The following is a 24,918-nucleotide window of genomic DNA, read 5'->3' on the forward strand; positions in this document are numbered from 1 at the left end:
TTTTTTTAATGATTTTGAGAATATATGTTAATGAATTTATTTTTTGCATGCTGGCAGTAGAGTGAACTTCTTCTAATTTTGTTGCCGTATAAGGGATTGAAAACAGAGTTTGAGGAGTCATAACCATTTGGTTTTAAGCATATGGACTGTGGGAGGGTATCTAGCAACAAGCTTAGAAATACGGATGGGTTTTCTTCTTTTCTAACGCAGTCACACATTATTAGCATGAATCATTTTAAGACATTAGATGCTAACGACTGGATATGTTGGTTCCTTGTAAGATCACTGAATCAGAATAGTTCAGGTTCAGGACTGGGTTGCTGAGGGCTTTATCCACTTGTCCCTTGAAACCTCCAGGGATGGAGCTTGCGCAGGCTCTGGGCAGCCTGTCCCTCTGCTTTCTGCCTCAAGGGAAAACCTTCCTCTTTCTACTCAACCCGAGCCTTTCTCATTTCAGTCGACACCCCTTCTTTTTACCTTTTTATTACCTAGTTTGTAATGCTAAGGCCTAAATCCTGCAAGCATCTGTAGAGCGACTTAACTCTTTGCATTTAAGTAGGCTAGGTGAAGCGGGAATTAAAGAATATCATCGTGTCTCCTTCTGGGTCACGTTAATTGGATGACATGGCATTAGTGCATGCCACATCTTGGAAGAACGGGATCCAGATAAGCACTAATCACTCAAATTAGCTTAACACGCTTTTAAGCAATCTCTGTTAAATTTCCTCTTTCAACCTGAAAAATCACAAGTGCCGAGGATCCAAAGCATTGTCAGCGTTAGCAAGCCATTAAGATCCATTTTTTTTTGTATTGAGCATCTTACAGTCTTGAGATAAGATGAGAAAGAATGCAAGTTAATTAAATGGGGGTAGGAAACAAAAAGATGATGAAAATTACTGTTCTCATCATGTAGTTACCTGGTTTTGCTATACGGATGATATCTTAGGAATTTATGTCCACTTGTCTTATTTTCACTTTGTATTGCCATATTTATTAATTTTAGTGATTATCACTGTATGTAACCTTTGCAAGTGAAGTACTTCCATGTGAGCTCTGTGCTAGCTAGTTAACTTGTATCACCCCGAGTTTAACCTGTTTCATCTGCCACTGCTGTATTGAGGGTTAAATTTCAGAGATTCTATTAATATATTTTCTGTTGAATAGTTGGAGTGCAGCTTAGAAGAACTTTGGTATGGAAGACAAAATTAAATACTGAAACCCAGCCTATATTAATTCCAAATTTCAAAGGAGTAAAGAGTAGCCAAATTAATAGTCGATAGAGCTTTGAGTAATTTTTCCCTCCGAGAACTACAATAGCGTAGTCTTGATTTCAGTTTGTTTGGTCCCCCTGTGCAGAATTTGGCTAGGGATTTGATCTAGTAAAAAGTTTTCTTCCAGAAGCTGAAGTAGCCTTGTAAAAGCTATGGAGTCCTGCTGACCTTTTTGACTGAAGGGAGGTCTAGCATGAATTCTTCAAGATGCTCCTTCACGGAAATAATTCACGATAAAGGCCTTCAAATACTGCACAAAATATTAAACAGAAGCTCATTTTCTCATACAGATTTCTGTTCAAGAATTAAAATTCACACGGGATGGTAATTTAAACAGGAGCGGAAAGGGCAGCTCCAGTAAAAGATAATCACAGAATAAAACAGGCTGTGAAGATTTAGTCCGCATGGGTTTTGGGTGTTATGGAATTGGTACAGTTTCTGCATATCAATGCAATTTCTTCTTAATAGCAAGATTTTGCTAGACTTCAGTATTCAAGTTGACTTTGTCCAGACAATATACCCTAAGAAAACTTATTTTCTACCCTGAAAATGTTTAATGGTGCATCTACATTAGTTTGTAAAAGACAGATGTAAAAGTTTGCCTTTTGTTTGTAAATTTGTCTGTTAGTTTGTAAAAGATGCTTTTGAAACTGTTTTGTGACCTCGGTTTATGAGATATTGATGGTAATGGAACAGATTAATATTTGACACAGATTAACATTTGATAAAATGGTTGTTTATTTTTACTACTTAATCACATTTTTTTATTACTATTTTAAATACTGCCTGGAAATGATTATAAAGACACGATGCTGAATACTTTTACTGACTCTTTTAGACTATTGCTGTGGAGTTGGGACTTTATGTTCAGGCTCTAAAACCTGTAGTGATGGTGTTGCCCGATAAAAGTTTTTCTGCTGTGTTTGAGCGTAGAGCTCCGTCAGGTGCAGCAGAAGTGATCCTGTCCTTACCGGAACCCTAGGCACTGTAGGCTGGTGAAGCCTTCGGGGTGACGACTCGAGCCTTTCCCCCTCTTCCGAGCAGTGGCTCAACGGGCATTTAATGGGAGCAGGAGCAGCGAGCTGACGTGTGCTGCGGCGGGGGGATGCCGGTAACGTGGCTCGCCTCGTGCGACGGAAGGAGGTGTCTGGGACTCCCGGGTCTGAGATTTCTGTCAAGTTCTTAAAGGTATTTCTCGCAGCAGAAATAAATAGAATTTTGAGGGAAATGGAGAATCAAATTTAGATGTGTTTCTTTTCCTATTGATTTCTAGGGCAGTTTAAGTTTTTGGTACCTTGTCTTTTTAATAGTGTTTAATGTTTGCTCAGTTGCCTAGTTATTACAAAAAAAAAGAGAAGGGAACCTGGTTTTCCTTTTTTCTTTAATACTAAGAAGTATATATTCTTTTCAATATAAAGACAAACCAATATAAAAATAGATTTGGAATCTTAGCAAAAAATGTAAATTTCATATGCAAAATAATTGTATTCTCAAAACCCTATTCTTAGAATGTTTATCAACAGCATCGGCATTTTTGATACTAAAAAGCAGCTAAAACTCCCTTAAAGTACAACAGTTTTTCTGTCGCCTTCTACACTGTCTCTAGTTTTTGTGCTACATCATATTAATATTCTAAAAAGTCATCTTGAGGGGGAAGAATTAAATTACGTTTATTGTTTCTGGATTCTAGCATCTCATCTGTGCTGTACTTGACATTACAGGATGCAGCTGTGGGTAGTCAGTAGGGCAACTTAATCGTTCCTCTAAGATGCTGTTTCACTGCAGTTTAAAAATAAAGGTTTGAAAGAGCTCTGAATATTTTTTAATGTTACTGTGTTCAAAATCGGATCATATTTAAAAAAAAAAAAAAAAAAGCAATGCCAATTATGGAAAAGTTAAGGTTTTCTCCTGAAAGTATTGATTTGACCCATAAGGGCATTGATTATATTTTTCTTAGGTCTCCCCTATCTACTACTGGGGTAAAAGAGCTCAGGACTGAGGCGGGTCCCAAACAGGAGCATGTTGCAAAAGCAGTCTGTGGAGCCTGCAGTAGCTCAGCCAGGATGACCCTCCTGGGCTGACACCTGATGTTTACTGACGGCTCGCAGGGTCCAGCACCCTCAGATACCCAGGTTTTCCGTGCATCTTGAATGGTTTCCTCTGGGTTTTAATTTCTGTTCCTAAAAGGGGTTTTGTCTTAGAGAGAAATCACTGTGCAGCACTTGTCATCCAAACCCTTGGGAAAGGTGTGGTGTGTATCAGTGCATCTAGATTTACGAGTAGCTTTAGCATCCTTACTAATGAAAGGCTGCACTTCTTTCAGAGGTTTCGGTACTGTATTTGCCTTGTGGAGGAGCAGAAGTCTGACGCAGTGGTAGTTTTAGCAGTGAATCTCTCTTTTATCCCTTCTGGTTTAGTAATCTTGTCTTAGTAATTCACTCTTCTCACAGTTCCCCTGGTTTGCGCTGTCTTCTGGTTTTAGACGTCTCGCCTGCAGCATATATTCTCCTCGTCTGTCAAAAAGCTGAGCTGGGTTTCGCTAAAACTTCCCCTGGAAACGCTGCATGAGGCGAATGCCCAGCACCGACAGCTTCAGTCCACATGGCTCTTCTGGTGGGCAATGCCGAAGGGCCCGACCCGCCTGCTACGCTGGTAGTGTCTCGGCAGGCAAACACTTGCAATCTGCATTTCTGGACTCATTTCATTTGCACTGAGTGTAAGAGGTAGAAACTGGAAGGTTCCTTAACTTTTAAATCTGCTGACTAGAAATCAATATTTTTAGAAAAGTCCAATTGGATTTTTGCAGCTAATGAAACAAAAATCATTTCCCAGATAGAAATGTGCTATGTTGTACCTTCCCAGGTTGCCCTGAGCAAGAAATGGCACAGGGGTGAGCTCAGAAAAAGGGAGGCACAGTAGGCTTTGGTTATTTATATGCTTCTGAAAATTGCTCTAAAGGATGGATAAAGTAATTGGTTCCTTCCCCTGCACGGAAACAGCATCGTTCCCTTTTCTAGTTAGCTGGTAAGTAGAAAAGATGGAGTTGAAGGTTGAAGTTTTCCACCCCACCCCCCCCCTTTTTTTTTTTTTTTTCTTTCCCCACTTCTAGGCAGCTAGGAGATAGTGTATAAATACCTCCAGTTCTTCTGCCTAAATCAGAGACCACATAGAGAATTAAGGGGTGAAGGGGGAAATCCTGTGCTTTTCAGACCCTGCCAACGCTTGTACCTTCATTTGAGTTTGTATCTTTACTGTAATTAATAGTCATCTTGATACATTTTCGCCTGTACTATATTGCCTGATGTTCTGAAATACTCTAATAGTGAGATGCATTTGTTTTCATCTTACCTGCAACTCATGAAAAATACTCAGTTGTTTTTGTAAGACTCTAATGGAGGAGGACAGTTGAGCTGTCAGTATGAAACACAGCATCAGACTCAGGACGGCTCCATGTCATGCCCACCGCCTATCTGTTGTTCCTTCCCTATAACGCAGTACATGCCAAAATGGGTCTCTCGGCTGATAGCCTTTAGCAGGGGAACCTCTGCTTTAGAGAAATAAAAAGCAGCATCCATTCACCTTTTGCACCTGATGTGTTTCTAGTGAGTAATCGCCAAGCGTTTCCTCCTGAAGGAGAGGTGGTAGCAAGTATTGATAATCTTTAACAAAACCTTTAAGCAGTTTGTAATTTTTTATCTCTTGGACAGTAATGAACAAACCTATATTCACCTTGCAGAACCGTCCACCTTCACAGCAGCTCTGCTAAAGGAGCGTTTTGTAGACGTACAGCAAGTCTTCACTTGTCTGTTGCGTGAAGGCTGCAAATGCCTGATTTAAACAAGTTCGTGTTGGGCGGGACGTGTTTGCCATGCATGTTTTAAAACTTCTTCGCTAATGTGGAAGCACATAAAAGCCTGGGTAGCAATCTCATTTTACTGATAAAACTGTCCAGATTGAATCGGGTTCTCTTTGCTATAAAGTCTCTCTGTCAAAATCATTTTTTGAGTCCAGTTGTTACTGCTGTAGAAATTTGAAGTATGTTGACTTGTTGGGCAGAAAATGCTAAATCTCTCTAGCTATGTGAAAATGAAGCTCACCCCTTGTAACACTTCACATCCAAAAGCTGCAGCACTAGTACTGACCATAATCATCTATTTCTGAACTGAAAATTTTAGGCTTGGAAACGGGTGTCTGTTGAATTTCATTAATTTAGTGATATTAAATTTATTTTCTGTTCTTAAACTGGCATTGTGGTGTTGAAAAATGAGGGCTAACAATTGATCTTGCATTAGTGAATAGATCATTACTTTCACCCAGGAAAAAGTGGGAATATTAGTATTTTTAACCTACCTATAGATAATACATGCACTGTTCCTGCATGTGTCGCAATTAGCCGTGTCTTGACCAGTCCGATATGAAAGCCTACAAAGACAAGAACACGAGGTCATTAAAAAGTAATTTATTTTAACATGGTTTTGCCTTCTATATACTTTTCATAGAAATCAGAACTTCAGGATTTTTGTTTTTAAACTTTAATATTGAATATAAAAATCTAGCCATTGGGAAAACAGGATCAAAAATAGCATATTCGGCTTCACTGAACAATGGGAAGATGATGTGATTTTGGAAAATGAGTCTTTAATGACTGCAAGGAGAAAATAAAAGATTTATTTCTGTTATACTTCTGTAAATTAAAAGGGAAAACAATAAGGAAACCAAGTTACGTGAACCTCCTTCTGCCAAAAGCTTCTCTGTACCAAAGTGATGAACCATCACGGTAGAGCCACGTGTACAGTTCCCACCGACAAGACAGTGCTGGTGTGCTGGGGGTTTTTTCTGCTCTCTCAAATATACGAGGCTTTTCCTAGTTACTAGTGGATGTGTAGCATGTAATGCTGGAAAATGGCATCTATTTAGGAATTTTGTCCTTCAGCAATGAGGTCTGAAGATCTTGTTGTAAGGATGTTTATGTCTTAAAAGGAAGAAAATGCCATTTAACTAGCATTCCCTGTGCTCCCCTAGCCTGCCCCTATCCTTTCTCACACTGTGAAGTCTGTTACAGCAGTGTCTCTTAACTTAACCATGTATTGTTTCTGACTTGAATTTGAATTAAAAAGGGTTTTTTAAGGTATGCAAGTACTTCTTTTGTACGTAGAAACTTCATTAGAATAAATAAATTAGATTAAAAAGTTTAAAATGAAAATTACTAAGTTAATATTTATGTAGTAGTACTTCCTTTTTTTGTAAAATCACAAACTTAGGATCTTTTAAAGTTATTTTGAGTTTGTGTAAAATACAGGCTAGTACCTGCGAAGTTTCTTCATAGTTGTTTTTGAAAGAAATGGGTTCATACCTCATCTGTGGAAGTTAAAGCCGCAGAAAGTAGACCTTTTCAGGATGGCTGAAGGGAATGCTCGCGAAGCCAGGTTCTGCCCCGAAGCCCGTGACCTCCCCTACCCAAGCAGTCCAGCTGACTGACCTCACACCGTTTGGGGTTCGCTTGGCTTAGCAGCGGCATCTCCGCGCCGTCCCTCCCTTAGCCGTCCTTGCCGCGGGGACCGAGCACCTTTCTCTCTGCTTCCCCGACAGCGTAACAATAATGAAAAATCCAGCATTTGCAAAAACGTTGACTTAATTTTTATGTGACAAAATATAAAACCTATAAAGTGTTATTGGGAAATGATGATACACAAACTGTTTAATGTGCCTGTCCCTAAGAGAGAAAATCAGCATTTTGTAAATGCTATTTTGTAAAGGCTATTTATTTATCTTAGTGAACATACTGTTTAATTTGAAAATTATCATCTGGTCCTGTGTCACTTTTCTTTACTATTTTAAAGGTTTGAATATTGGTTTAAAAGTTTTATTACATTACTTACATATTTTATATAAATGTACACCTTTGAGAAAGAAATTTACTGGTGTGAACTTGAAGGCAGAGGGTGACCCTGAAGTTTGTTAGACCAAGCTTGTCCTCACAGGTGACATTTCTCCTTCCACTCTGATCACTCTGATGATCAATCCTTCGGGGCGGCCTCAGGGCAAAGTGCTCTGGGGCTGTGAGCACAGCTCCTTGGCACAGCGGTAGCACAGGCAGCAGGTCGTAGTGGGGTCAAACGACTTTTATAATAAAGACTTTTTCACCTTCTGAAAGCAAAATGCAAGGTAGAGTTCTTGCTGCTCTGGTGGTTGTTTGTTATTTGAAGAGGGCTTGGAACGCTGTGGATTTGAAAGTTGATATCAAGTAGTAAGTCAGTGGCCTCAGAAGTACTTCTTATTCAGAGGAACATACTCAAATTACCTAGACTGCTAAATTTTAACACAACAGCGAAGCCAGATGTGCAAAAGAACTTCTACAAAGCAGAATGTCTATATTATGGACTATTCCTTATGGGAGAAAACCAGTACTGGTTTATACTTGATTATACTTACTTCTTATGCTCTCTAAAAGGGGTGAAGTAGTATCTGTTTTTCAATTCCCCTTGTAAAATCTTTCGGAAGTCGACATTCAAATTGTTGCCACACTGTTAAACTTGGACTTGTACAATGTTTCTTCCAAGCTATTGATCAAATACTAAAAACTCTTACTAAAGATAAAACATTTAAAGTTTACGGATCAGTTGATGAAAGCCTTTATTTACTGAGGACGTTAAGGGTAGTTAATAATCACCTTCAGAGGAACACAGCACCGTCGTCTGAGTGCCTCTTCATAGGTAAAGACATAAACACAGTGTGCTGGGTGCCAGGTTGGTGGTTTTTTCTCATTAGTTCCCAGTTGGGACATTTTCATTCATCTTTGTACGCCTGCGAACCACCGTTCAAAGGCACGGTGAGTTATCTGGCTCGTAGACTAACCGCCTCCTCCTCTGCCGGTCTCTCCTGTTTCTGCACAGTGCTGCAGGGTCCCTGCTGTTCACGTTTGGCCTGCCTCTCCGCTCTGCTGTTTAAGAAATAATTTAATAATAAGGGTTTTTTAATGAGTTTTGCAAAGTCCAGTGTTTATGAAAGCCGACTGTAGCATCCACGTTATTTATCCTGCTAAGACCTGTCCCCGTGATCCTGGATTACTGTGAGATAAGCCCAGTGACAAAGAGCGACAGCGACATCTTCTTACTTGGGAAGTTCCTTAGGAAGATGGTTGGTTGTGTTTTAGGGACGTGCCTGGTGCGTTGAGGGATTCGCTCTAACAGAGCGAGGTTTCTGGCGGCAGCTGTAAAAGCGAGGTGGCCAGGTCATCTGTTTACAGTGAATCTTGACAAGTCTTTATTTTTATTTTTATTTTTATTTTTATTTTTATTTTTATTTTTATTTTTATTTTTATTTTTATTTATTTTTATTTTTATTTTTATTTTTATTTTTATTTTTATTTTTATTTTTTTATTTTTAATTCTAATTTATTTATTCGCCCCCCTAACTGGGGTGTTTGAGAACCATGGCTTTCACTGTGGGACTGGGAAAAGGTGAGAATCTTTTGCTTGAAAGAGAAGGGAGGATGAGGAGTATTCCTGTGTGTGCTAAAACCCTCGAGCGGAGAAGAGGAGGGATAAATCAGAGCCCCCGGGACAGATCTGCAGCGGTGGCGTATCCCAGCGCTAGCCCACTCAGTCTGGCGCAGAACGTAGAAACGCTCCAGCAAGAAGTCATATGGGATTAAATGCCCAAATAAACATATTGCAGTATTAAAAATCATACAGATGTGTCTCTGAATCCTTAGCTGCCCTGCATGCTCACACCCGTAAAACAGACGTACGGGTAGGGTCGCTACCTTAGTTACTATGATGGTTCACCAGCCAGTTCCCACCAGCACCACACCCATCTTAACAAAACAGTAGGATTTTAGTTGTGCTAGACTCACCGACCGCTGGGAGGCTGATGGCTTACTTAGCAAGAGCCATGCTGTATTTGGTCTTAACGTGGGTGCGCCAGTTCAGTCATGAGCTATAGTCCTGCTGCCATAACTGGCGGTGGTTTTGATATCTTATTAAAAATAAGCTATCATATACACTTTAGGTTAATAAACTGTCTTTCTGAAAATTGAGTTTTCAGTATTTCATTTAAATTAGTTTCTAAGGCATATGATGATCTTTAAATGCCCAGTAATTCCAGACTTTCAAATACTTTAAAAACGTATTTCCTAGTTGATGGTATAAGGCAGACTCGTTAAGCTGACAAAAGTGGTCCTTTGATGTAAGTATTTAAAAACTATGTGCTGTTTGGGTGATCAGTTTGAAATACTGATTTCTCAGCTTACACTTTCAGCAGTGCTTGGTTCTAGCATCACCGTCATTCACAAACTGAACTGTTTACGGTGATACATTTTTTTTTTTTCTAGTCAGATGTAATTTATGATGAACTTTTCTTAAAGCATCGTTTTCCATGTTGAATACGTTCAGCTTTTCAGAGATTGGTCTTCCTTTCAGACTACGGATTTAGTCGTGTTGCCTTCCCTGAACCACCCTGTTAGTTAGACTGCTTTGTAAGCCCGGAGCACGCTACCTGGCGTCACGGTGTTTGGTTTCCAGAAGGCAGTTTGATAGCTCTTTAGCCAGGACTGTGTTGTGTGAGTGTTAGTACACTATAAATTCAATTATTTCTATATAAATTAAACTCTTCATGAAAGAATTCTGTTGTTGATACCCCAGGGCTTTAGACTTTCACTTTCTTGTTTTCACATAATTATCTACATAAACACTTGCATGGAATTAATCTACTTCATGCCAGCAAAGACCGTACTGTTGGCATAGCGTTTCCCTGTAAATCTTAGGCAGCGAGGTTGATCTGCAGTGCAGACTCACCGAAAAACAGAGCTTCCCATCAGTGTTAACGGCTAAACCAGTTTGCGAGCCCAGCCTGGATACCGCGCTCAGGAGAGCAGAGTTCTGGGGGGTTATGCTTTCCTCGAGAGATGGAGTATTTTGGATAAGCTACTTTTTCCCCTCCTCTTAAAAATAATTTTTTAATTTTAGTGTAGAAGAACTCAGGCTAAAATCTAGTAACTTTTTTCTTCACTGGTAAACTAGTCAGTGTTTTTCTGTATGAGTAAATCCTGTAAAATGTGAAGTTTTTCACAAAACAAAGATTCCTACAGAAAATTTGTTTTCTTTTTAGAGAAATGAAAGTTGGCTTTGGTCTATTTTAGATCCAAAGTGGAGTATTTCACTTCGTACTGAGTGAGATGCCTGGGAGCCGGGAGTTCCCCCCAAGCTATGACTCCTGCGGGCAAAGCACTTCACGTAAAAATAATCTCAGTATTAAGCCTTGCAGCTCATTTTACCAATCTTAACATCTTGATTTTGGGAATGGCTCATTGATTTAAGTGTAAGTAGTATTACATTTTATAACTTGCTTCAGTCTCTCCCTTTTTTCACCCATTCTTCAAGAAGGTTAAACTCGATCACGACGAGGTGGTGCTGAGCCCTCTGCTGTGTAAGCTGGGGCACCCCTGCTCTGCTGCTGCTTCGAGGTGTGGATGTGCCCGTAATGCCTACTCACTCTCAGGAAGAAGAAAGTCCATCAGCCTTCAAGTGAAATTGAGATCTAGTTATATTTTTGGTACTGAGGCGAGACCAAAAATTGTGAATGTTGAGCAAGAGGCTGTTGATTTTGCCCTCTTGGTTGTCATCTCTGTCTCCCGACCTCCTCCTGGCTCTCCTCGCATCGTGCGGTCCATTGGGTGCTCCTGTGGGCTCTTCGATGCGGAGTTTTGCATGTTTGTGCTGCAGCGTGGACTGCTCACTTCAGGCCTCCTACAAGATGCAACATTTGGAATCTGCTGGTATTAATGTGTGAGGTGCAGTCAGAGGGGAGCACTTGGCATCTTTGCCTTCTACCGCAAGTTCATTCTTGACATCTACTTCTGACTTCCATGAATAAGACCCCATCAAACCTAGCCCCTTCCCCTACCAATCAGCAACTCCCCGTTTTTTCCTCAGTGATCAGAGTAGGAAAGATGTTTATATTTGGAAAAATATTTATCTTGTTGATGCTGAAGGAAATTTCTTGGTTTAATTAGGTTGCTTTCTGGGTAATTAGCTAGAACCTGTACTACGTTATGGTTTCTTTTCCAAAAATAACAAAAAATAGACTTGAGTAAGTGTGGGGGTTTTTTTTGTTTTGTGGGTTTTGTTTGTTTGTTTGTGTTTGGTTCTTGTTTTGTTTTATTTTTTTAAATCCTGCCAGTATAGCAAAGTAAACATGGCACTGTTCATTCCTGGTTTGATGGGATGCATGCTGATCTGCAAGAAGGGAACTGAATGCCTATACTGGAATGTTTTCCTGTTATTTCTGTATTTCATAGCACTTTAGCATCTAACGTGTTTTGATACACACTAAGAAGTCGTCATTACTCCAATAGCTTCCTTCTTTGATACCTTACATCTTGTATTTTCCGTTCTCATACGGATGTACGCAGATGGGCACGGTCAGTCTCGTGCATCGTGCGGTGCTGCACGGTCAGGTTCTGGAGGAAGGCTGGATCTAGGTTAGCTGTGGTGCTATGCCTGCCTCCAGTCGGCTGTGTCACCTTGGGAAGGATGTCTCATCTCCATACTCAGTTTTTCGCATATGCTTGCTATCTACGTTACATATTATTTTCAGAAGGCTTTCGTTTTATTGCATTTCTCTTAGCATTCTTGGCACAACCTGAGCTTAACCTCAATTAACACTTCCAAGTATTAAAATATTATAATGAAGAGCAACCGTTTTGCTGACACGGACTGGCAGTAACTAATAATAGGCTGCAATTTTCAGAGCAGCCTAAGGGAATTACACCTTCTAAGTCCCTGTGAAATGCAGAATTCATGCACCTGCTTGAGGCTTTTTTTGAAAATACCAACTGTAACATCAAAATCTTCTTCGCATTTGAGTAGTTTTTTGCTTGTATAAATTAGAGACCCCATTGAGCTGAGAGGGAAGCTTAGGTCTATATATGCTGATTTTTTTACTATTGTTCAGTAGGTAGCTAGTGAGGGGGCACTAATTCAAGTATCCTGGATGTCTATTAAAAACGAAGAAAAAAAGCTTACAAAGCCATTTGGAAGGATAGATGTGTTACATCTGGATGTCTCCCCTGATCTGCTGGGATGTAGTGAATACTTCATATTAATTGAGTTACTTAATGGCATGATTTTACAGAAGTGGCTGTGCTTCAGAGCGTGTTTATGCTCTGATGGGTACGCTCTTTAGATGATATTGATGTTCATCACACTTTTGATGTGTTACCACCAATGAGGAGGATAAACAGACTTGAAGAATTTTTTGTTGTTGTTGATGTTTTTATTAAAATATAGTGAAACAAATTATCTTAAGAAGGCAGTGGGCCTTTGAAGTGGTTTTGAAGTGACAGTTCTGGCCGCGCCAAATAGCTGAGGAAGTGTAGGCCATGGTTCCCCTTAAGCCTTTGTATATATGGGTATTATATTGTGATGCACGGCCTAGTCCCGCTGGGACTGGTTATAGCATAGCTAGTTAAACATGCTAATGTTATCTGTCTTTACAGAATAATGGTTTAAAAATATATAGTCTGGTGCAGAACTTCCTAAAACCTTTGTTTCCTACTGTAAAGTATTACAGAGCTAATACTGCTAATAACTGCTGCAAGAGAAAATTATCCATACTTAGTATTAACGTAATTTGCCTTTTGGCAGAATAAGATGACTTCATTATGTCATGTGTATTTTAGTTGTCCTTATGACTTGGACAAGTCACGTTTTAGCTCTGTAAACTGCAGAAAATCACTTGTATGTGTTTTGCGGGTTAAAATAAATCCCGCTTAGCCATATAGGTTTAGTCTAACCTAGGAAAGATTTGCCATTCTAGTTGGATGGAAAGCCTCATATAAACGCATTTCTATCAGCAAAATCATGTTTCTGTTGGATTATATCTGCCTCTGGTTCCCTTGAGAACTTATATTCTGCTGTCAGACCAGCAGGTAAGTACAGACATAAAGCCCCTTGGTTCCGCCTTTGGCTTATATAAAGGGGTTCTGAAAAACCACTTGCCCAGTATACCAGTAGAAAAATGGTTTCAGCGTTACTGCTGCTTGTGCTTTCATTACATTCATAATTAACCAATTAGCAGTTTTCATTTATAGATGATAGCCGTACAGCCCGATAAAAATCAAGAACAGTGTTGTGCTTTGAGCAGTTGTCTTGAAGCTTTTTTTGTTTGATGTCTACAGCTGGATGCAAACATTGAATTGTTTCATGCTTTTCAGAGGTATGTTGGGTTTTGGTGCTTCGTTATTTTTTTTTTTTTTCCCTTTTTTTCAATCTCCTTGGCTTTCACCTACAGATTTTTCTTTTTTCCCTGGTGGTTGTTGGCATTGCTTAGTTAGTTCCCCAGTACAAGCCCTGGGAACATCCTTGGTGTCTCTCCCGGCAAACATGGGCCCTGTACTTGTGTTGGAGCGGATCAGTTCCCCTTTATGTGACAAGGCAGGGGCTAGCTCCACCAGCGCTGTGGAAGTCCTTGGACTGTGCGGAGCAGCTGGAGAGCGGTGCCTCAGTGCGCCCTGGATCAGGGTCGGTTGTCTTGTGTTAGCTTAATTCTATGTGCAATAGGTTGGTTGCGTTACGGTTACGAGTAGCAGCCAGCTCTTTGTTACTGCGCTGTAGCTCTTTGCAGAGACCCAAGAAGGGCTGTGGAGCTGTCTCGTACCTGTAGCAGATCCAGCCAGCTGGAAGCCAGTGCCCGACTCGCTTAGCAAAGTCAGGTGGACTTGTAGTCAGGATCTGCCTTCACAGTGGTTCTTTCCCGTGCTGGTCTGAAGTTACCAGCGCCGCTTTTCTGGGAACCGTCAACAGACTTAGCAGCTGCAGCAGAGCCCAGCGCCTGTGCACTGGAGCAGATGTGCAGAAATCCTATGGTACAGAGCTCAAGCACAAGCCAGTTTGCTTCTGGGGTGCTCTGGGAGCTGGGGAGAACTCGCGGAGAGCCGCACAGGTCTAAGCAATACCAGCTACGTGCCCAGACCTGAACGTCACCGTGCCGGGGCACTGTGAACTTGGACACAACATTATCCTTTCCTTCTCAGCTTAGATCCCTGACGGTCAACATCAGTGGGGTGGTTTTCTTTAAGTAGTTACTATGTGAGGATTAACTAAACCTTAATGAATACAGTTTTCCTCTCTCTGAGGAAAACGACAGCCCAGGAGCTGCAGGGAGCGTGGGAGGCAGCCCGCAGGCTGGGCGGCCGCGCAGCGGCGCGGTTGGAGGGAGCAGGGATCGGTCCGTGCCGATCCGCGAGCGTGACCAGGCGGCCTCTGGCTGCCATCAAAATAGCGGGGAAGACCCTAGCTGTCATACTGGGTACAAGTATGTTTTAACGTGCACAAAAAAAAAGGCAAAAGAAACACTGCACAAATTCACTAACTCATTTTTGAAAGGTTACTTTAAGTGATGGCAGAGGATGAAAGCAGAAATCCTCTGATGCTCTAAAAGAATATCAGAATCTTTTTTCCACTTTTTTCCCGATCTGTTGTTATTACAGGGCTGATATTATTAATTTGGTTTCTGAGAATACTTTGAAATGTACAGAAGCTCAGTGGTGAGATTTTTCAGACTGTTTCCAAGACAGTAGTTTGTTGTCTTTTACTGAATCCTGACAGTTGGAAGCAGATGACTAATTTTCTTTTTGAGGTATTTGCACTGTGGGCGTATGGCATGACTCCCAAGACAGCAATTCAAGTGCTTTCGCCCCGTAAATACATTTTGTGTTATACTCAGGTTAGTCAGGGAGTGAAGGGTTTTAAAAAAAAATATATATTTTAATAGGGCTGTCAAGTGATTTAAAAAAACCCCCTGAGAATGGAGAGAATTAAAATGTATTTCAAGTGAAAGCACAAAATCTTACAGGAATTAGGTGCATACGAGGTCTAGCGTCTCTCTTGAATATCTGTGCCCCTGTTGTCTCATCAGGAAAATCAGGAGGATAATTAAAATGTCAACTCTTTGTATTAATAACAACTCAGGGAATTTGTTTGCTCTAGCTGAGTAGCAACTCCATCGCTGGCGTATCGTTCTTAGGCCAGACACTTGCAGCAGGTTTCAGGGAAGTTACGCTAAGATGCGGTCTCTCTCTTTACCCCTTGCACTCGAAATCTCTTTACGGTGACTTGCTCCTGACTTCGGAGCATCCTTACTTGGATAACCCACAGCTCATCATCAGGTCTGCTGCACCCGTCTTTCTACAGCAGCTTCGGAGCGTGTTACGTTCCTCTTCCACCCCCAAATCCACCTAATTTTAAAATTAATTTCTTCTACATGTAATTTTTGGGACTAGCTGGAGCGATGTCTTCAGCGGTGTGGTCATCAGGCAAAAATCCCTGCCTCACACCTCCCTGTTGCTCCTACCCGGAGCTGAATTGTTTCTCAACTACCGAGCGATGATTCAGCTCCCTGCGCCGTGGCTTGCCCTTCGTCAGCCACAGCAGAGATTCATAACTGCACGGTTCTAATGCAAATGAAAGGCTCTCAAGCGATCAGACCAAAGGGTATTTCATAGGTATGAACTAATAATGCGTTTACAGGTGAACAACACCTTGGATTTTGCTTGACTCGGACTTTTAAATTAAGGCGGCTGCTAACAGGCGTTGTTTCTATAACGGAGGGAAGATAGGAGAAATAAGTCTGTGGTATTTTTTCAGAATTTCAAAGTGATTGAGATTTCAGTGCAAGCTCCAATACTCTGTGTGCATTACATACATAAGCCTATACCGGCTTACAATAATAACTACATCAGCCATACTATATGCACGCCAAAGAGCTTGTTTAAAATTCTAAATATTATGCAGTAGCATAAAATTGAGAATAGGGAGTACGGTTGCTGGCCACTGATCTTGCTGATTGTGTGGTACTTGCAAGAAGGATGGGGAATTGTATGGAGAAAAAAAACAGCAGGAAGGACCCTGGAAGTGCGGAACTCTCTCGTGGCAGCTCGAATAACTCTTTGCAAGTCTCAGTACCTTCTATTTTCCGATTTCCTTAAATAATGGTAGTTTGAGACTTCACTGCAGTGCAGGAGAATAGGTAGAGCAGCCGTTCGGCATTTGCTTGAGCTTTGTACGCAGATGCTCAGAAAGTCTCGTCCCTGGGAATTTTTTCTGAGCTTGTATGGATGATAATGAAGTAAACAAATCTCTTCGCATTTACCAAAGAAATGACCTAAGTCATGCCAGGTTGAACTATTCCGGAGTGTAAATTGCCTTGTTAATGGCAAAATACCTCTGCTCATCTCTACATCCAGTCTCTCATGCTGATGAATTATTAGACCACACTCAGCTTCTATCGCATTTTCTCAGCATATTGGAAGCAAGAGAAAAAAACTGTAGTGTACCCGGTACAGTGCTGTCTGTCCTCTTCTGGTTTGTTCATGCAGCAAGTGATGTGGTGAAAAACGTCCTCCATCATCATCTTACTAGTAAAAGAGGACTAAGCCCAGCTGGATATGTTTGGAGAGATTTCCAGTCTCCCTCTGAATGGCAGTTTCCCCTCTTGGTTGACCTGTGACACAGCCGATCCCTATGCTGCTGATCCATGCGATGCAAAACCAAACCATGACAATAAGCTGTCACAAAGAGTTCAGAATTGTCCCAATTTCACTTAAGCATTCTTTGAAACCGCTGCTTTTCTAAGTGTTTGCTTATAACATGGAAAAAATGGTTCAGTGATAGGGAAGAGTAACCTAGTGCTGACTGCAGACAGGGAATACGTGCCCGTGCCCCTGCGTTGGACTGCTCTGCGTATTTTAACTTGGTTATCTATTTACTCATCTACCTTCAAAATCCCTCTCTATTTGCAAAGCTCAAAGTGAAGCCATTAAGAGCTACGGAACAGTGTAGACCACCTTAGTTTTTTCAAGGTCTGAGCTGAGACCAGTTCCTGGGCCTGTAATTAAAGAAAGCAGCCGGCAGTGACGCCGGGGTGGCAGCAGGGAGGACGGACAGACAAGTGCCTAGGAGTTCCTCCCTTAGAAAGTGTTTCCCTCCGGTTTCTGAAACAGTCCACAGATATTTGCATCCAGCTCAAACTCTTCATCGTCTCCAATGCTTGCTTACCCTCAGTTCCCTGAATGTGTTGCACAGGAGCTTTCTTAAGACTGAATTGCGTATTTATGCCTTAATTCTGGAACTGGGGTAGCAGGGAGTCTCAATAGTTTAAAACCAAAACGCCCCTCTGCAGACAAGTCGTCTTCCTAAAATTGTCCAGTCAAAATCCATTTTTCCCCAGTCAGGATAAGAGGTAAGTATATCTTTGTGTAAGCGCAAGGGCTCAGAAGTAGGTGTCAATTAGAAATCGGGGGATTAATCTCTTGGCGAACGAAGAGCCGTGAGAAATTTGACACTATAAAGCTCATTTTGTCTCATTTTTACATGACTGCATAGGTACCTGGCTCATTGCTCTGTCTCTTTGGATTCTAATACTACCGACAGTCAAAATGCAGTTGTTAAAGGATTACTCTAATTGTGTAAAGTGAAAACTGGTAATTCAGTACCTAAATAACATCGTCTTTACAAGACTGATTTAGCAGAAAAACTCTCCTTGCAGGTATGTAATTTGGACAGCTCGGTGACAGTTGGAAAAGCTTCCCCTATGATCTGCGGTAATTCATATGGATATATTTAGCAAGAACGTAGTCTGCTTACACTTTTTTGAATCATTCACTATAAGACTTCAACAGTATTTCCAGATTTAAATCGTGGAAGTTTGCTTTTATTGTAACTTTGTGTCACTGCAGCCAATCTGATGGAAAAGTCTTGAATCTTAATTTCACTTCAGAGCCTGAAGTGCTGCTGAACCCTGCTGAAATGGGGAGGCAGGGCGGTGAATGATATTTCCTCTTGTTTTTAAAGTCTATTGCATAGCAACTAGATATAAATCAAATTATTTTTCTGAATACCTCAAATACTTTTTCTTTGAATTGTGCCTGTATAGTATAGGCAGATAAATAGCTGGAATATATTAGCAAAATAAGTTGTATTTTCTGAGACTCAGAACGTTCCTAGAGTAAATTTTTGAGAAAACAGAGTAAGCATTAAGATCAAGTAACTTTGTTAAAAAGGTGATGTTTCTTTTTTTCGTTGTTTCATGTTTATTCCACCTACTGGATGTTCCTAACAGTTCACTTTTCATTTTTGTTGATCAGCATTTGCTTGTTCAAAACCTCCTACCACTATGTTCCTAACAAAGGATGTTTGGTAGCTGTAAGCTAGCTATGACCGTGCTCTTTATCTTAAATGTTAGAGTATCTGGGTACTCTGAATACCTACGACATATGTTCCAGGAATGTCTGTGAACTGTGAAAGTTTGCCCTTTTTATCCACTCTGACAATTTGATCTGCAGCTTTGATTATGAGCAACAGAATAAATTTGTCCAACTCTAATGAAAATCCTATCCAAAATATAAATCTCATCAAGTTTTGAGGGTCTATGCAATACTCATGTTACCTGCCCCTGTAGATCTAACTCCAGATTGGTTTTTAGTGATCTAATTCAGAAAAAGTGTAATATGAGGTTAAACCTTGGGTGATGCTGGATCTTTCACCTTGAATGATACTGGGTCTTTCCATGATCGATCTTAGATAATCAGCTTTCATTTGGGGTTACTGAGAATTTTAAATCAGAGAGCGCAAGGGTGCTCATGTGGACTGACAGTAGGTATTGAAACAGTCTCCATTAGGAAACAGGCAGTTTTGGCATACAATTGAATCGTTGCAGTGCCGAGGTATGTCGAGCTGTGAGGCGCCAGCGTGTAGCCTATTGCTCTGCCACGTCTGCTTGATTTGTGCTTGGGGGGAGTACAGAAGGGAGAAGGCTGGAGTACTGGTTTATAGCTTGGAAAACCAGGTTACTTACGGTGAGGGCAGGTAAACGGGCTTTTATGGCGTCTTAATACTTATCGTCCTTTCAGGGAAGGGTACGTGAGCACCTGAGCGATGGCTGAAGGATGAACTGCACTTGGGAACCAAGCACAGGGCAGGGGCGATAGGACTTGTCACGGGTCCACATGCAAAGAATTCGTCTTAAAACTGCTTTAGTGACCTGATGGAAAAGCATAAATTATCACGTAATGCACTTTGCTTCAGCATGGCTCAAAGTTTATGGTGTGACACATACACCTTTTGGGCAATGACAAAGCCGGACAGTTCAGCTGTTAATAATTAGAATTAACCATATACTTACAAAAAGAGAGCGAGTAGCTATATGAATGGCTGTAAGAAAAGGAAGAAGTTCTGTTGCTGTTGGAACTAGAAAATAAAAACTGCTACTGCAGTAGTCGAATGCTTCACTCTGACTGATCTTTGTGGAAACGCCAGAGAAAATGGTATGTACGGATTAGAATTTAAAAAAAAACGCCCAACCGTCCACTGGCCCAAGGATCGCAAGATCCACAAAGCACTGATTTGTGCAAAAATGATTTCTTTTCCTTGACTAAAGAAGATGCATCCAAAGAGATTTCCCGTCTCTGCCGGGGAAAGGTGGATTGTTACAATCTCCAAGGAGTTTCGGTATATCTGTGTTTGGGAATGACCTGTAAACAATGCATACTCTGAAATACAACTGTAGCGAGGGTAAAGGGATGAGAATTTAGGAGGTGGTCTCAGGTAGAGGAACAGTCAGGATGAATGTGACCGCTCCAAAGGACAGGCACAACGGGTGCATGTAGAGGTCACAGAGTGGAAAATACAGCTAGTCATCGTAGTCCTGTTCCAAAGGACCGCTGTTACAGTCTCTTAAAACCTGGTGGCACTCAGTATATGACACAATTTGTGCATCACAGATGGGATTTGTTCTGTTCTTTCCGGTTTTCATATATTTATTTGTAGCGCAGCTGTCTTCTGCTGTTAAGCTTATCTATCTATTGCTTCCCTCCATTTCCAGGTTTTCTCTTAGAAATGATTTTCTGAAACTTTTCCTTTGCCGTGACTGTAATTGGAAAAGCAAAACAAACCCAAAGGGTGGGGGGAAATCCCAAACAAAACCATGCCATGCTATTTCTGCAGCTAGCACATTACTTGCAAAGGCTGTGCTTTCAGAGGCTGTATTCCTGTAAACTCTATAAGCTTTCTTTTCTCCTTACATGAAATAAGGAACTCCTTTAAGAGTATTGGCTCATGTGTGGAGATGGATTGAGTTGGACAGCAGAGGTTGTTACTGCCTTTATTTGCTCTGTCTCCTTCGTCTGAGCTGAATAGCTGGACTCGACTTGAAGTATGTTCTGCAAAGGAGAAACGCAAACAATCTGGGCAATAATTGCTTTGGCTATCTGACTTTCATTTGCCATCGTTCCTGAGTCAGGGTGGTAAGTTTACACTCAACTCGTGTGACCTTGAGGATGATTGCTTGCAGTATTTTTAAGACAGAAGTACTTGGGTGAGGATGCTGTCTCTGCACTGGGTGAAGCTGTCCTCTCTTTGGTACAAACGTCCATCCAGACACACACAGTATTGGTTTATTTTCTGCTTAGAAATGATAATAAGAGACACAAATATCCCTTATTTGTGAAATGACATTGAAATTCTGTCCATGAGAACATGTTCTTTCAAAGCCTCTTCGAAGGAGCCTGGGACTGCTTGTTTCATGAATGTTTGTTGAGAGCTCTTTGAATTCCTGAGCCACTGTCGAGTAATAAATGAATATAAATTATCTCTGAAACAGGTTCATTTAACTCTTGTCTAATGTGTAGCATTTGGCCTGGCAGAGTCAAAACACTGTGACTTGTTTTTGTCTGGCAAATTGAGTACTTTGTTTATTAAAATTGCTGATTTGTTGTATTAGGAGAAGGGCCTGGATTACTGTTACTTTTCACGGTCAGGATTTAAAGGGCAGGTCATCAGTGTTCTCCAGCAGCAAAATATTATTATCTGTTCATCTTCTGTTATATATTTCATAGGTGTTAGTTAGCCAGGTTTTGGAATTAGTGACTTGCATTTTGCTTTCAATCCTGTCGGCCTTAGTGAGGCTCCATACAGAGCAGAATTCGACTTGCTTAATTGAATGCACTGTATCTGAATACAGACAAATATGTCTATAGTTGATAGAGATTGCTGATAGTTTACTGGAAGACAAAGCAAACATCATTCAGAGCATAAAACTTGTTTTGTGTTGTAAAGCGGCACCTTGCATCATGTAATATTCAACATTTTTTCAACCTTGAGCTGGGAGTCTTAATTGAAGCTGTAGCTCTGTCACTTTTATTCATGCATGACAACACAAACATTGTTTAATGCCTTTTGCTGTGATGTAATTTTTTTTTGTAGAAGCTTCCACATGGTAAGGTATAATTATCATTTTGCCAAAGACTTAGCAAATAATGATGCACATAAGGAATACAGAGTTTTCATAATTTCCTTTGATATTGGGGGAGTCACAGGCTAGCGATATTTCTACCCCCATCCCCCAATCTACTCTGTGTTATTTAGATAGATTTAATGCATGAAAATTATGGAGTGCCTGATGGTAAGAGCTGTGTTTCCGGATGGCCCGAATTTTGCATTCTGTGGCCAATAAATGGGGCCTGATCCCAGGTCAGAGGAAGAGAGAGGTCACGCTGCACCCTCGAAGTCTCGGCTTTGGCAGAGCGACGTGAGCCCTCAGCTCCGTCGGGTGTTGGAGCTGCTCTGTGTTTCTCTTCCTCCTCCGGTGGTTTTTCCCTTTCTTTTCAGCAGAGTTGAATGCTGTGCATTGTTGCTAATTGTAGATAATGTAGTACTGACATTTTGAAAAGTCTACATAGATGATGTTCACCCAAAGGATGATACTGCTGTCTTCAGAGATGCTGATACAGTTTTGCTGGCATGGACTCATTTAGTGATGAATTGCAGTAATAGCAGTTCAGGACCTACAGCATATTAGTGAAAATGAATCCACTGAGCACTAGTCCCATGGCACTACAACAGCACTTAAAGAACACTGATTTTCTTGAAGGGAGAAAAATCTGATTAAGAGATTTAGCTGTGGGTTTGGGTTTTTTTTGTTTTGGTTTGGTTTTGTTTGGTTGGTTTTTTTTCCTGCCAGAAGTGTGTTATTTGTAGTTGTTTCTTGATGTATGTTATTGTAAGGAGTATAACATACATAAGAAAACCAGGAGAGTGCCATAAACACAGAACATTTTCTGTTTTAGCAGAGGGAAGACTGGTATATGGTACAATAAGCAGAGATGTAGCAGTAGCACTGCTTTTAATTTCTTGTTATAAACTGACCTAACACCTGGTTATAAAGGGAAGAAAGATGAATGTACTAAAATTGAGAAGATATGTAATAGTGTACACGGTCGTGGGTCTCTGTGGCAAAAATGTTGTAAAAGTGAATGCAATAATTGGAAAGAATTATTCTAATGAAAGGATGGGGCAACCTATTATTGAAATAGTTGCCTAATTTGATGGAAATAGGGATAAAGACAGGCTTCATGTTAATAACGCGCTGGTGCTTTGCACGAGAACAGGCTGTTCTTTCAGCTCTGGAGTGTGACCAGTGGAGAACAGAAACGTCCCAAGCCTAATGCTGGGCTCCTTTGTGCAATCTCCTTCAAAATCACCCAGATGCTAGACAACTGGAGGGATCTGGAATACAAAAACCTCCTAAAATAGGAGAAAATACGCAAGTATGCATCTCCCTTTTCTCCTCCTTCCCCCTCTCTCCACCCTTCGTGTCTAGCTGGGAGGGGGCATGTTTGGGACATGCCTAGAGCGTGTGTGTGGAAGAGGAGCTGAAAGCGGCTCCAAGTAGAAACCCTCTTCTGCTCTCGGTAAGTTTTAAGGCAGCACCTTTGTATGTGGTTGTGTTTAACAGAACCCCCCCATCTGACATCTCATGTGGATTTGTAGATACTTTGTTTCCAGTTTTGTATAATTAACCTTGATCGCTGGTGTAACTGCCACTGGTTACAGTTAATGGCAGAGGATCACGAGAACATTTTAATTGTCTCTTCCACATACCACAGCATGTTAGAAAAGATTTCAAGCTGTCTGATGTATCTTTAGGTGGTGATTTCACCATTGCTGGGGAACCTGTGAGGGGGAAGTAAAGGATTGCTAATAAATAGGCTCTTTTCGGTCAAATACATGTAGTCTTGCAGACTCTAATACGCAAGTCTGTGTGTCTAAGAGGCCGTAGAGGTGTTCTGCAGAACTGGGCTTTATGGATAGTTGCACTGTTGTAGGGCTAATACAGGCTACAGCTTTGTCAGGTTGACAACTGCAGAAGGATTATTTGTAGATAATAGCAATCATCGATAGTTTGGGCAAGATCTCTTTTGTGCTGAAGGCCGGGATACACTCCTAATGTTGGCTACATTAAAGGGGTCTGCTCATGTGAGGGCAATACAAAAAAAGTATTTGCTGCACCTGTTGCTCTGCTATCTTTGGGACAAGATAAAAAACCGATATGGAAGGGTATGGAGGAAGCACTGGTATTTATAGCAGATGACTTTGGGTAGATGTGTGTGTTCATACGCACAGGGTTCTCGATGATCAGGTGGTGAGTTATGATGACGAAATATTTTTCTATATTTTGTGATTTGACAAGCAGCATGCCATTTATTTCCAATTTTCTTGCAGTTTCTGTAACTTAAGAAAGTCAGAGGAATACTTTTTCTGAATAATAATTAAAAAAAAAAAGAATCAGTAAGCCTGTGTTGCTTTCTGCTAGATCAAAAAGCTTCCCAGTCTGAAGATCCAGGGTTTGACAAGGTATTCTAAAAATACTATAACCAGCTGCAAAATAAACTAAAAATGCTAAGGCTGTGTTGACAGCATTGTCCAACAGCTAAGATGATTTTTTTAATGAAAAGCACTTTGAATTTTTAGGATTAACGAGATGATCTCTATATTCGTAGAGAAAGAGTTGAATTACAAATCTTAAGATGTACCTTTTTGACTCAAATGAAAACACATGCTGCTTCACGTAGCACGAGCTACTGGTTTCTTATTTTAAAATCCAGATTTCTTCTGCCAAATTATGATTTAACTACAGAAGTATTTATAAACACACAAACAGCGCACATCCATTTTGAGGTGCGTTCATTGAATAAAGATTAGCGAAGTAAGTCTGCAAAGTGCTTGTTAAGGTAATGTAAGAGATGGGTTGAACCGTCTAGGTGAAGACTAAAGGTTGTACTGTGTTATAGTAACTGTTATTTGTAATGCCTTATAGGTTGACTTAAGTAACGTAAGTTAGGGATAAACAAAATAAACAAAATCTTGTTTCTTTATGCTTGACTTTGTCCTGTGTGAATGCTGTAAAGAGGACTTTGATAGTCAAAGTTTTCATTTAATTTCCTTCTGAAAGAAATAGCATTAAAAATTCAGAAGGTGAAAGTAAAACAGACAAGATTCATATGCCATTAATGGAATTATATTAAGAGTTGTAATAATATCCCTTAATCTTAAAAAGGTAAGTCTCTTACAGAATTAAGGTTTTTCTGCTGCTTTCATGCTGTGTGAGGTATTATGGTTAATACAAATTGCTGATGTGAAAGCATCCTCGCTAATCCTGTTTGGAGAGAGGCTCGTTCTGCGCTCGTTCGAAAAGGGACAAGAAGAGATATCATAAGACCTTCATTAAATAACTACTTAATTACATCCTCGGACAAGCAGATACCCAATCTGCGAATACTGCTGGCAGGTTTCCCTGGGACTCGCCTCTAAAG

At 40.7% G+C, this 24,918-nt stretch overlaps 2 protein-coding genes across 8 annotated transcripts in view; one reads left to right on the top strand and one right to left on the bottom strand.

The window, feature by feature from the left end:
* Positions 1-24,918, top strand: part of DOCK1 (dedicator of cytokinesis 1) — a 314,587-nt gene that overhangs the window by 113,536 nt on the left and 176,133 nt on the right. The gene's annotated exons all lie outside the window — the stretch shown is intronic.
* Positions 1-24,918, bottom strand: part of INSYN2A (inhibitory synaptic factor 2A) — a 50,288-nt gene that overhangs the window by 8,582 nt on the left and 16,788 nt on the right. Inside the window, exons 3-4 of one of the 3 annotated variants that reach the window (XR_015706485.1) lie at positions 19,125-19,310; positions 5,622-5,693 (exon numbers count right to left, since the gene is read on the bottom strand). Coding sequence is in view for 2 of the 3 variants with exons in the window: in XM_087765719.1 (XP_087621845.1) it covers positions 5,622-5,693 (72 nt within the window). In the remaining variant the exon portion in view is untranslated. Of the gene's footprint in view, positions 1-5,621; positions 5,694-19,124; positions 19,311-21,735; positions 22,111-24,918 lie in introns of those variants that run through there. The other 2 variants (XM_087765719.1, XM_087765721.1) reach the window with 2 other exon arrangements.

Source organism: Nipponia nippon, unplaced genomic scaffold (assembly GCF_047370975.1).
Source record: "Nipponia nippon isolate SJK-2023a ecotype South Korea unplaced genomic scaffold, ASM4737097v1 scaffold_3, whole genome shotgun sequence".
Lineage (NCBI taxonomy): Eukaryota > Metazoa > Chordata > Aves > Pelecaniformes > Threskiornithidae > Nipponia > Nipponia nippon.